This window comes from Thamnophis elegans, chromosome 2, assembly GCF_009769535.1.
Source record: "Thamnophis elegans isolate rThaEle1 chromosome 2, rThaEle1.pri, whole genome shotgun sequence".
Classification (NCBI taxonomy): domain Eukaryota; kingdom Metazoa; phylum Chordata; class Lepidosauria; order Squamata; family Colubridae; genus Thamnophis; species Thamnophis elegans.
The window spans coordinates 136,932,331-136,945,130 of NC_045542.1; the positions used below are offsets into that span (position 1 = coordinate 136,932,331).

General features: G+C 37.1%; 1 protein-coding gene across 2 annotated transcripts in view; it reads left to right on the top strand.

Moving 5' to 3' along the window:
* ADAMTS9 (ADAM metallopeptidase with thrombospondin type 1 motif 9) overlaps positions 1-12,800 on the top strand; it is a 168,164-nt gene that overhangs the window by 126,056 nt on the left and 29,308 nt on the right. For both annotated transcript variants that reach the window (XM_032211696.1, XM_032211697.1), the window contains exon 29: positions 5,200-5,367. In XM_032211696.1, the coding sequence (XP_032067587.1) occupies positions 5,200-5,367 (168 nt within the window). The remainder of the gene's footprint in view (positions 1-5,199; positions 5,368-12,800) is intronic.

A 12,800-nucleotide genomic window follows, 5' to 3' on the forward strand; every position in this document is an offset into this window, starting at 1 on the left:
TTGGCTGCTGGAGAAGATATGCTCTGGTCCTTCTCTTTAATTCTTAGTTTTTCTCTTCTCTGGTGAATGGTGTGTAAATATGGTTTATCTCTTTGGGTCTGTTAGTGATTCTTTTGCCTGAATTGCAAGCTTTCGGTTTTCCTAGCAACTTGAAATTTGCTTGATCTTAGATGCTAACAGTTTCCCCATTAAAATTGTGGTTAAGTCTGTGATATGAGTTTAAAGAGTTTTCATCATGTCTTCTGACTGTAGATCATGGATGCATTCTTCTTGTCTTTTGCATGTCTGTCCTTCATAGTGATTGTTACCGTCCTTACACTATATATTATAGATGACTCCTGTTTTTCCTTTTTGCGCTACTGGTTTTTTTGGCTTGCTTAAGATGTTTTAGATGGCTGTAGTTGTTTTGTATGCAATGGTGATCTAATGTAGTTGTAATAGTCTGTTGATTGTTTCAAACTGATGATCGTTGGGTGTTATCCTTTTCACAGCTTGTGCTGATAAAGTTGCATGGGTATCCATTTTGTTGCATTATGTTGTATTGGCAATTTGTTTCCTTTTTCTGGTGTTCCGGGCTGCTGTAGTGGATTTGTGTCTGAATAATGTTTGGGGTTTTTTTAATAGTGCTTTTATTAAAGATTACAATTACAACAATACAAACTAATGCAAACTAAAACAAAAAGAAAATGTAAAGGATGAATAAAACAAAAAAGAAAAGAGAAAAGTAATGAAGAAAAATAAGAATATAATAAAGAAAAAGAAAAGTGACCTCACCTTACATCACAAGTGTAAACAGTTTTAGTAACTTATTATCTTATCTTAAAATGCAACAAATGATCTCTTTTTCCATATCTCATCTCTTATGTATAACAAATCCATGAAACCTAATCATTTCCATCCAGATAGCTGCAAAAATCCACTAAGGGTTACCAGTGTTCCTTGGTTTAACCTTGATCCAATAAACCAGCTTTATGTCCCTTCCTTTTATTTCTTCTATAATCTTTAATCCCTTCAAATAACATTGTAAAATTTATTTTCATTTCTCAGAAAGTTCTTCAAAACTATTAACAATTATTAATTATTATTTTTAATAATTAAGACATCTGGCAAGGACTGCACAATTAGTGTTTTCTCTATTGGGGATTCTGGGGATTGCTTAGGGAATTTCATCTCAATCCAACAAGCAGTTCTGTTGAGGGCTTAGTTGCTCACAGAGAATAGGAAGCCATAGGCACTTGACATTATTATCCTTAAAGTAATCCATTGGCTGATCTAGGATGGCTCCCTGGTCACAAAGGGATATCTGCTGGGCTAGTGAAGGAAAATGAAGCTGACCAACCAAGGGTACAAGTATGGGTAAAAGCTCATGTTGAGCCCACAACATGGAAATGGTAGAAGGTTATACTTCTTTTTCTTTATTGTATCAATGTGCGGTCATTCATGGGTCCAGAATGGACAACTCCCTTTAGGGGAGAGAACTGCGGGTACAGTTAGGGGAGAGCTCCTGCCTTACCACTTTGCTAGTTTCCACATTCGTTAGCAATATGTTGATCAAAAGATTCAGTCTCTTCCCTTAAATGCTGCCATCTAGTGTGGAACCTAGGAAGTGTGTCTTTTCTGTAGCAACTCTTGCCCTGTGGGACATCCTGCCCGATATCGGGCAAACCCTACTCTCTTGGCTTTCCATAAGGCCAAAAGAGCTGTCTCTTCTCCCAAAACACTGGCATAGGGTGAGGGAGGAGCCAGATATGGTGATGTTGAATTCATCAGAGGCTGAAACACCAGTTTTTTTGGGGGGGGGACTGTGGTTGTGAGCCACCAAGATGGGCTCTTAAGATGGGCAGCCATATAAGTATTTTCAATAAATCTCCAATATTTTTTTTAAAAAAATCAAGTATCTGAAAAGACTGCTTGAAATATAGAGTCACTGCATATCCCTGAATCCTTACAAACACACTACTCAGTGCTAGAGGCACGAATAATGTTTTGATCTTCTTGGATTTAGCACTGATGTTGGACAGCCATGTATCACTTTGATGGTAAGGCAACTTTTTATAGGCGTTTACTTTATCTGGATGAAACTTGGCTTTGGTGATTCATGAGCTAGTAAGCTCAAGCTTCAATTATTGTAATATGGTCTTTATGGAACAGCCTTTGAAAATAATCTGAAAATGCCAGTAGATCCAAGATGCCAAATTACAGGCAGTGACTGATATTTCTCATTATCCTGGTACTAAAACACATTCATGGATGGCTTTCTCACCTCACATCAATGTGTTTAAAGCTTTACATGGCTGAGGTTCAATTGTTGTCTGTAGATTCCTTCCCCTACTCTCAAATCATAAATTGGACAGTTCTTTTGTAGTCCCATCATGGATGCTTTTAACATCCAAATTGAGTTTGAGTTTATCTTCCCACTGCCCAACGCATGCTATGAAACAAACTGCCACTGGAATTAAAGCAGTCTGTCCTATATACTAAAAGGCATATATGTATATGTGTGTGTGTGTGTGTGTGTGTGTGTGTGTGTTATATTTGTGCTGATATATATATATATATATATATATATATATATATATATATATATATATATATATATATATATGTATGTATGTATGTATGTATATATATAGTATTTGCTGATAAATAAATAAAGGGAGACTAGTATAGATCTATTTCAAGCTATTTAGCTCTCATCAGCTAGCCATACCCTTACTGGGATTTGAACCTGGGCTATATTACATACTAGGCAAACATCTTAGCCATTAGGCCACAGGCTCTTATCCGTTATCAGCGAAGCCAGGGTGAAAGATATCTATTAGATTTTTTTACAACCCCCGGTATGCCCAAATATGGGAGGAAGATCACTACTTCCATTCTCTGTCCTTCGGCTCGTCACAAGAGACCATCCAGGCAGAAACACCCCCCCCAAAAAAAAAAATCTTGTATGTATGTATGTATGTATGTATGTATGTATGTATGTTTTTTATTTGTGCTGATAAATAAATAAAGGGAGACTAGTATAGATCTATTTCAAGCTATTTAGCTCTCATCAGCTAGCCATACCCTTACTGGGATTTGAACCTGGGCTATATTACATACTAGGCAGACTTCTTAGCCATTAGCCACAGGCTCTTATCCGTTATCAGCGAATCCAGGGTGAAAGGTATCTATTAGATTTTTACAACCCCTGGTAAGCCCCAATTATGGGAGGAAGCTAACTGCTTATATATATATACATACATACATACATACATACATACATACATACATACACACACACACACACACACACACACACACACACATTTTTATTCATTGTATCTTTTAATAGTTTTTAATGAATATTGCATTATCTTAGTTTTGAAGCCATAAAAGTAATAGGCAACATATCAACTTTTCAAATACAGGTAAGTCCTAGACTTACCACTGTAATTGAGCCCACAATTTTGGTCGTAAGTTGTGACAGTTGTAAAACAGGTCACCATGTAGTCAGACCCAATTTTACCACCTTTTCTGTGGTGGTTATTAAGCAAATGCTGTGATTGCTAAGAGACCACCACAGTCATTAAGCAAACCCATTGTTCACTATGGGGCTTTTCTTTTGCCAGAAACTGGAAGTAAAAACATTGTAAATCATGGTCACAGCACTGCTGCAGGGCACTGCAAACTGCCATAAATGTGGGGTAGTTTCTGAACGTCCATAAATGCAGACTTGAACTTATCCGAAATTCGAATCCAGGTTGTAAGTGGCTTTTGGAGTGTCCCTTATAACTTGAAATAGTTGTTATGCAATTGGTCATAAGTCAAGGACTATCTGTAAATAAAATGCAGGTCCAGCAATTCACCAATTGAATATAGAAATGTTAAGTAATGCTTACATTGATCTATGTTACTTTCCAAATATAAAACCATACCTTTTAGCAATATTTAGAAAGCTTAACATTAAGGCTTTCCTAATTATAACTGTGGATCTTATATTTTTATAATGCCCTGAAAGTTTTAGATTTTTTGCATGCCATCTAGCTAGCACAATAGAACCTAATAATATTCAGGATCCAAATGATAATTACTGACTTAATTTGGCCAGTAACAAGGAAAAAAAGAGAAACCATTTCTTCTAAGCGTGCAAAATGGCTAGTGGTGAGTCACAGACAGATTTTATCATTTGGCTGGATATCCTATAACAGTAGTATATACTGGAAGAAGAGTACATTGCCAATGTTTCGTAAAAGCAATAATGGCACTGTAAACATAAAAGGTGGTAATTATGCAATTAATAATAAAATAAATACTTTCCAGCTCTTGCCGTTATGGTTACCTTAAATCAGATTTTTTTAAAAAAAAAAAAAAAACCTGCCATTTAAGCCCTTGCACTGATTATCATCTCTGTCAACCAAGCCAAGAACCTGCTAGGTGTTAGTGAGCTGCCTCTTCTTGTATTGACTCCATTCTGGAAAGAAAACAGGAGATCATTACTTTGAGAGATCACAAGAAAATGTATTTGTGTATAGGATTCAGGATTAAACAGGCACTGTGTGTGAAATAACACATAATGACTTGTTTAACATGTAATGAAGGAATGAAAAATGAATATGCTTGCATCATGCTGTGTAAGAGGCCCACTGAGCAAGGAACTGTCATATTAAATTCCTGCTCTGCCTCCAGATTCCTTTTGATTCCTAAATCTTTTGATAGATACTAATCTAAAATCAAAATGGTTCAGGGGCCCATATGCCAGAAGTGGTCACATTTGTAAAAGTTCAATGAACCAGCAGAAGGAGGTTGAATGTCACTGTTTGACTACAAAGCTTGCAGCCAATATACTCGTGCTGTGCTTTTTGCTTGGCTCATCATGTCCCATTGCATCTGTTTTCCCATCTTTGGAGCTGGCTACAAAAAGTACATAAAATCCCAAGCCCCTTCTGGTTATACATATGTGTAATTAGCAAGCAACAGCAAACAATTATTTCAGCCTAAAAGACAAAAAACTGAACATGTTATTTGGAGAGATTGGAGACACCATCTCGAAGAGTTCCAGAAACTGAAAAAGAGAAGGGTAGTAAACAGGGGAACGCCAAGCTTATAACAGCTGGTGCATGCTTTTCCTTTCCCTTGAAATGCTGTATTTTTTAAAATATGTGTAAGTGTTTAACACCAAGTGCGTAAGGTACATTAGCATCCCTCTTTTCTTTTCAGTGTTCTGTTTCTTGTGGACGAGGACAGAAGTACCGAGAAGTATATTGCATGTCGAAGGATGGGAAACTTTTAGAAAACAGCCTTTGTGCACAACTGGCTAAACCCAATGTGCTGAGGAAGTGTAGAGATGGCAGGTGCCCAAAATGGAAATCAGGAGACTGGGGACAGGTAAGGTGTTTACATAGTAACTCTTGGTCATATTTGCCTAAGACTGAGAAGCGTGTGTACCTTTTTCGCAGGTGTATACTGAAAATACTTAGAGTATATACTTCATGCTCTCACAGATACTGAACTTCCTATGTAATCTGCATGGGAAGAAACAAGAAACTGGTATTTGCAAGAAACATGTTGAACATTCATTATTCATTTGAAAAAAACTGTTCTTGGGTTCTATATCAATACCAAACACATAGACATATGTAGACAGCAGAGGTGGTATTTAGCCAGTTTGGACCGGTTCGCACGAACAGATAGTGGAAATGGCAGGTGGGCTTGCCCACCCGCCGTGGCTCTATTCCATCCTATTTAGGCATGTTTTCAAGCCAAAGTGCATGCGCGCGCCCTCACATTTGCAAACCGGTAGGGAAAGTAAGTGAATACCACCCTTGATAGACAGAGACACTATGGACTCAGTATTAAGTTCCTCTCTTTCTATTTCTGAATTGATCACCATCACCACTACCACCGTTCCCTTTAGCCCAATCCTTTTAAAGATGAGGGGTTGGGCTGATCCATCAGACTGAGATGAAGTACCAAAAGGAAAGTGATCTTGTGTTAGCTTCAGGATTTCCTCCACTGCTTCTCTTGTTGTATGATGCAGAACCTGGATCTTTTAATTTATCTGACATTATGGTCCATATGTCTATTCAGATGTACTAAAGGAAGACAACCCTAATGTGAGAAAATGTTCCCTACTTCTAAACCAGGAGGGTTAACAAGTACTTATCACCACAAAATGATTTTTCTGTATGCTGCCAGATTTCTTTTCTCTCTTCCTTCCTTCCTTCCTTCCTCTCTCTTCCTCTCTCTCTGGCCAATTAGGATTTTCAACTTTTAACCAAACCAATTCTGTATTTCCCCACTAAATGTGTCTATCTCACCCACTTTATATGTACAGCATATGCTCATTAGTATTAGTAAGTACAGATAAACATTTGGGTGTGTGCACACCAGCATAAACCAATCTCTCTTCCCCTAAAAAAGCAAAATGAAGTCAAAATTAACTGGACTAACAAATGCTGGTTAAAATTAATTACTTGTAAAATAAGACATCTGTTTGTTCAGATTAATTGACCCCTCACATACATATCTTTTCACACCTACAGACTGTGAACATCTGAACATTGTATGTTATATATTCAATATAACATTGAACATATTTTATTTAATCTGAGGTTATATAGGGAAAAGATTCATAATTACTAAGCAGCTTTGTCCTTCAGTCTCTTGTTCCCCTCCATAAACAGTTAATTTTTGATGGGTAACACCCCCATAGCCCTTCTCAGGAATTGCAAAAAGGATTAGGAGTTACCAGGTAAGCAGTGAGGCTAAGCTCATTTTTACTAACACGGTCTCTTTTCAGAGAATGTAAAATGACTATCCCGCCCAATCTGCTAATAATTATTTGGGGGTGGGGGTGGGAGAAATCCTCATCTTCCTATTGAATACATACAGGCACGCCCACTAAATTTAAACTGGCGACTAAAATATAGACTATCTTGTATAATAGAGAACTGCGTGGGTAATAATCTTCCCTGCACACATACATTCTTAATAACCTTCCTTGGAATCTCTAGCTTTAAAGCTACAGCATCATTTATTGAAAAGAGAGATCTGAGCCTCTGAGTGTAAGCTGAAGAAAGTGCTGAGAATCTACATGGAAGAACATTATTTCTGCTAATGCAGCCCAGAGATTGCCTCAAATGCCAGACCTCTGGTTTCGTCTGTGCTTTAACTATTCCGCTTAGTAATTGACAGAAAAGGCTGTTATAATGTACTATCCTTTTATAAATAGAGAAGAATGGGAGGGACCCGTGCGTGATGTTGCCAGGCAACTGTGAGGTGGGTCAAAGAGCCTAGAATAGCAGAATGCCTGGCCTTAACTTTCCCTTCTTGCTAGGGGCTAGATGGCAAACAGGAAAGAAAAGAATAAAAATGAAATTACCTAGAAAGAAAGAGGGAGAATAGCAAAGAACATGCAAACATAAAGCAAGTGATCAGAAATACGGTTACATTCTGGTCCTAAAATGTGAATACCTTTGACTACATAATAACAATGCCTTCAATTTATTAATATTATTCTTCGGTCAGAATAAAAGCTAGGGGATTACTATTCCTTTACCCAGGAGCCTGAGCACCTTGATTTGCCTTTCCCAAGATTTACCCTTTGTATATATGGACTATAACCAGAAGTAGGTTCCGACCGATTCGGCCAACTAGGTAGTAACTTGGCTGGCCATGCACCCGAACTGGCTCTATCGGCAGCTCCATAGGTGCCGCCATCTTGTTTTTGCTTCTGCGAATGTGCAGAAGCAATTTTTTTACTTCTGTGCATGCGCGCAGCAAGTGTGTGCATGCCTGAAGCGCGTCCCTGAGCAAACTGGCAGTAAAAGAAGCCAGAACCCACCCCTGACTATAACTCCCAGAATTCCCAGCAATGCACATTTTTATGGGGATTTCTGGGAGTTGGGAGTCCCAGAAATCCATATATGGGTGGGAGGCAAATTGTGGAAGATTACATCCAGAGCTTAACTGTGGTGGGAGGATTTCTGACGGAGGGAGGAGGGGAAGGGAAGGGAGGAATTGAGGATGGGTGAGCATCCTGGAAGACAAAAGTTCCACCCAAAAATTCAGTTGAAGTAGTAAGCATAGAGAATAAATGGGTAGCAGATAGATGGATGCTGCAAGGAGAAGCAGTGGATAAATCAATCAATGGTCTTTTATCTTTCCACATCATATTCTGAATACAACATTTTAAACATATCAAGCCCTGACACCAGCTATAGTGAGGAGGAGCATAAAGAAAAGAAGATGATCTGGGTCTCCTTGATAAACCCCCAATATTTGTCCATCTGTACCAAATGTTAATCAGATCACCTATCACAATTTGGAGCAAATTTGAAAAGCTGAATATATTATTTTGTGTCTCCTTAACAAAATAGCTGCCTCTCGTTATCAAACTCATAACTTAAACAATTTGGAAGTTAATAAACGCATACTGGAGAATGCATAACAGTCTGTCAAAAGCATGAAGAAATATAAAAATAGACATTTTAAATTGTTTAACCATTATCCAAAATGATTGGGTCCATTTTGGAAAGAAACACAAATTAGCAAGTCTACAGCATGATTTATAGGCTATGATAATGTGTTGTGATGTGGCAATTAAAAGATTTATGATTGCAGTGCTGCGCCCAGTTGCATATGTTTAGCCCCATTGACACTAGTGGGGTAAGCATGCCTAACTGAGTGTAAGATTGTATATAATCTGAATGCTAATGGTTATTTCAAGTATAAGCTTATCAGGCCTAGCCAGGAGGGCTATATTTTTCAGACATTATAAATAGAAGTGTCTGTCACCTTTATATTGTAAGTGATATCAATTTAAGCCATCTGGTCATCTGGCTATAAAGCTGCAGCACTATTTTTTTAAAAAAAAAAAATTACAAAATGTGTTTATGGCCACCCATGGGGGAACTTGAGATTCTGCCATTATAGAATGGCAGTCTAGAAAAAAGATGTTATTCATTATGGCACAGTGCAGTGGCACATTTTGTCTAGCTGAACTGTTGCAAAAATCAAAGGATAAGGAGGCTAAAACAATGTGTCTTAGAATGTGGCGCCTCTTAGTGCCTAGGTGCCAATGTTGAAAACAATTTTTTTTATTAGCTCCTGCAATATACAGCTCCTGTAGCATTTCCAAATCCTAGTTCTTCAGGCGTCACAGAGAACTGGTCATTGAAAAGGAATGTAAAAGCAACATAAGGTCCCGAAAGTCGAGAAGCTTAGGTATAAGATAACACAGAGATAACATAGCAGGGACTTGAAATTTAATCCGAGGGACTGAAAGAAGAAAGGAAGGAGAGAGACATGAAATTTTAAATTTACTGGGGGCAAAAGCTATGGAAGAAAAAATGCCTTATAAAAAGACTACTGCAGTATTTACCATACCTATCCATAAGTAGGAGTGTTTTCCCCAATTAAGGACGTTGAATTGCTTGGGGCAGGGGGAGATGTCCTTACATTAAACAGACAATCTTTGTTGAAAACCACAAAGGATTGGAGATGAAAAATAATGAAAGCAAGCGGCTGCAGACATGGATGCCGAAAGCTAGAATCCCTTTGCCCAACTGGACTGGGGGTGAGGTTCATGCCAGTTGCTCCCAATGTTACTTCTAACCCTATTTTTTTACCCAATGGAGGAGCCACACCAATTGGGGGAAAGAGGTGGTTGACATAACTATTAGAAATGATATCCATTTCCATTCCAAAATGTTCTAAAACAGTTCGGTCAGAGAATTAGCCTGGTCCTGGTTATTACTTGCTGATTGAAACTTCCCCATAGGCATCTAAGTTGGTAATCAGGTAGGGCCGCATACAACATTAGTCTGAATCAGCAGAATTGTTCTTAAAATCTTATTTCCTAATAAGTAGTAAAAGTAATGGCTGATAATTTTGCTATTATCTTCCGAAGCAATTCACTAACTACCCAGTGTTTCTTTTGCCTCTGAATTACCAACTGTAAGCCCATCACCAACATTTCTTGCATTTGGCTTACTCTGAATAACTCTTACATGCGGTCATGTTAGCAAAGCCACTTTCAGAGTCGTGGTGGCACAGTGGTTAGAGTGCAGTACTGCAGTGCTGCTGATTGCCGGATGCCAGCAGTTCGACAGTTCAAGTCTCACAAGGCTCAAGGTTGACTCAGCCTTCCATCCTTCCAAAGTGGGTAAAATGAGGGCCCAGATTGTTGGGGGCAATATGCTGACTCTGTAAACCGCTTAGAGAGGACTGTGAAGCTCTGTGAAGTGGTATATAAGTTTAAGTGCTATTGCTATTCAAAGCTGATCATTTGTTGCTCTTGGATACCTATTAATATCTGTACTGCTATCTACATTATGATAAAGCACTCAAGCTCTTTTTTCTATAAATTCAATCCAGAAAAGAGACTTCTGTCCCAAAACATATTTAAATACCAATTCATTTCTGCATAATCTAGGCTAAGAGTTTTATTAGGACTTCTATCCCTCCTCAGCAGATACAATGAAGATGCAAAGCAGTCTCTGCTGTTGCAGTTCATTTGTTGGTTATTTAAAAGCTTTGTCTTTTTCAGATTTTTTTTTAAATGACAAGCTTTTTACTCACATATTCCCAATACTTGTTTTCGGCTTTTAAAAGACAGTGAACCAAAGAAATATCTGCTGTTCCTTCATTCATATCTTCTTCTGCTGCTTACACAAATAAAAAAGGCAGTCTATCTATGCCTGCATTTATTTGGAGGGGAGAGTAAAATAGCAGGAAATCACCCAATTTGAAGTTTAAGACATCAGAAAGATGTTTAATTTTTATGAAAGCCTAAACATGTTTAATGAACTGAGATTGTGAACATGCTCCAAAATGGAAATGCCCATTTCTATAAGGCTCAAGAGAGCCTTATAGAAGCCTCAGAAAGATGTTTAATTTTTATGAAAGCCTAAACATGTTTAATGAACTGAGATTGTGAACATGCTCCAAAATGGAAATGCCCATTTCTATAAGGCTCAAGAGCAAATTGGGGACAGCCAGCAAAGCAGCATTTTTCATGGGGAGAAATATTATTTTCAGTATTTAAAAAAAACGGGGAAACATAACCTCAGGTTTTTTTGCTGGGGTTATGCCTCACTGAGGTTATTTTTTAATTTCAAGTTTAAAAAGAGTAGGGTGTTTTTTTAGACTAATTGTGATTTGCAGTTCAAATCTCTTTATCTATTGGAAATGTTTTAACTTCCCCCTATGAAGTAATAAGCTTACAATTATCCCCATGATATTAGTTGGGGAATTACACAAGTACCAGATTCATATGTTCGCATATATTCTCGAGATTTAAATCTTTGAATACTATACATATGAGATAGCTTTAAATTTTAGAGTGAATTTCTTCTGCTGTGATTAAATTATTCCACTTCTCCCATGAGGAATACAGAAAATAAACAGTATTATTAATCACAATGGAAAGCACAGTACCATATGGGAAATATTTGCATCAGCCAACGTAGAAATGAAACTATATTGTGTTCCACTTTTCAGGGTTAGAAAACTGGCTTTCATAAATATTTATAATCTAAAGGAATGTCCACAGTCAGCTTATTCTTTTGGGTTTATCCATTTTATGGGGCAACAAAGGCTAAAGAAACTCTTCTGTGGAATATTTCTTTTTCTTTGTATAGTAATTTATAACAAATTGTAAATGCAAAAAAGAAAGTATAACTTAAGAATGTGATGTTATTTAATTTATAAACTTGTTCCTGCTTTAACTGGAACTTTTATAATCTACCTTCCAATGACTAAATGTTATACCAGTTATCGGTGTTCCAAATATCTTACAAAGCGGAGAGATTGTAAATTATAAGATGCTGTTTAATATTTTTTGCATTATTGCAAAGCCTTTAAAGTTCAAAAATGGTAAACATTAGATTATTATTCAGCTATATGTCTTCTTGACTTTTAGCCATTCCCCACTAAATGTAATTATCCTAGTAGAATCAAATTGCCCTTGAGAATAGTCGGACAAGTATATCAGTCATTGCTATAGTTAGGCTGCAGAATTGTGCATAAGCTTTCCAAAATAAATCTAATTTGGGATTAGGATTGTCTTCCTTGTAAACATCTTCATTAGGCTGCAACACATACATTCAACCTGTTGTTGAGAAGCCTTAGACCTAAATACTCATTATCAGTGAGTGCAGTGATGATTGATCAAGTGTTTTCATGCATTGCAAATAAGACCTAAGGCTTCACAATGATAATTAATATAAAAGAAAAGATACCTGCCATGCACTGAATAGGTTAGCTTCTTATAGAAGAAAATGAATGTTCTTCCACGTGTAAACTTATGGTTTTTACATCATATTTTCCTGGAAACAATAGGCTAATGTGGCTCAAAATAAAGACCAGCCATGCCATGAAATATATTGAGACACTTGCCTTCGCTAGGAGATTTTAGGCACAGTAAAACACAAAATTGTTGTCAATTATATACTTTAGATGTAAGTTATAAACATGATTTTGTGCATATTTATGCTATCTTCTTTCCTCTACAGTGCGATGATTTGAAATTCTAAACATGAATGCAAATATATTGATCAGATGGAAAGTAGATACAACAGTTAGCTATTATTTTAATAGTATACTTGATCATAACATAACTGTGTCTGTGTCCCAATGGGAGGATATAATTACAATATAAGCAAATGAACTTATTCAAGATTATTGTCCAAGCTCTGTGGTGCCTCAGATCAGCCCCGTATAAGAGTGCTACATATGGAAATAATAAATTTTCTGAAAAATCGCAACGACATATGTCTGTCTTAAGATCAAAAAAGTTCTTGATAAGCTTTGAATTA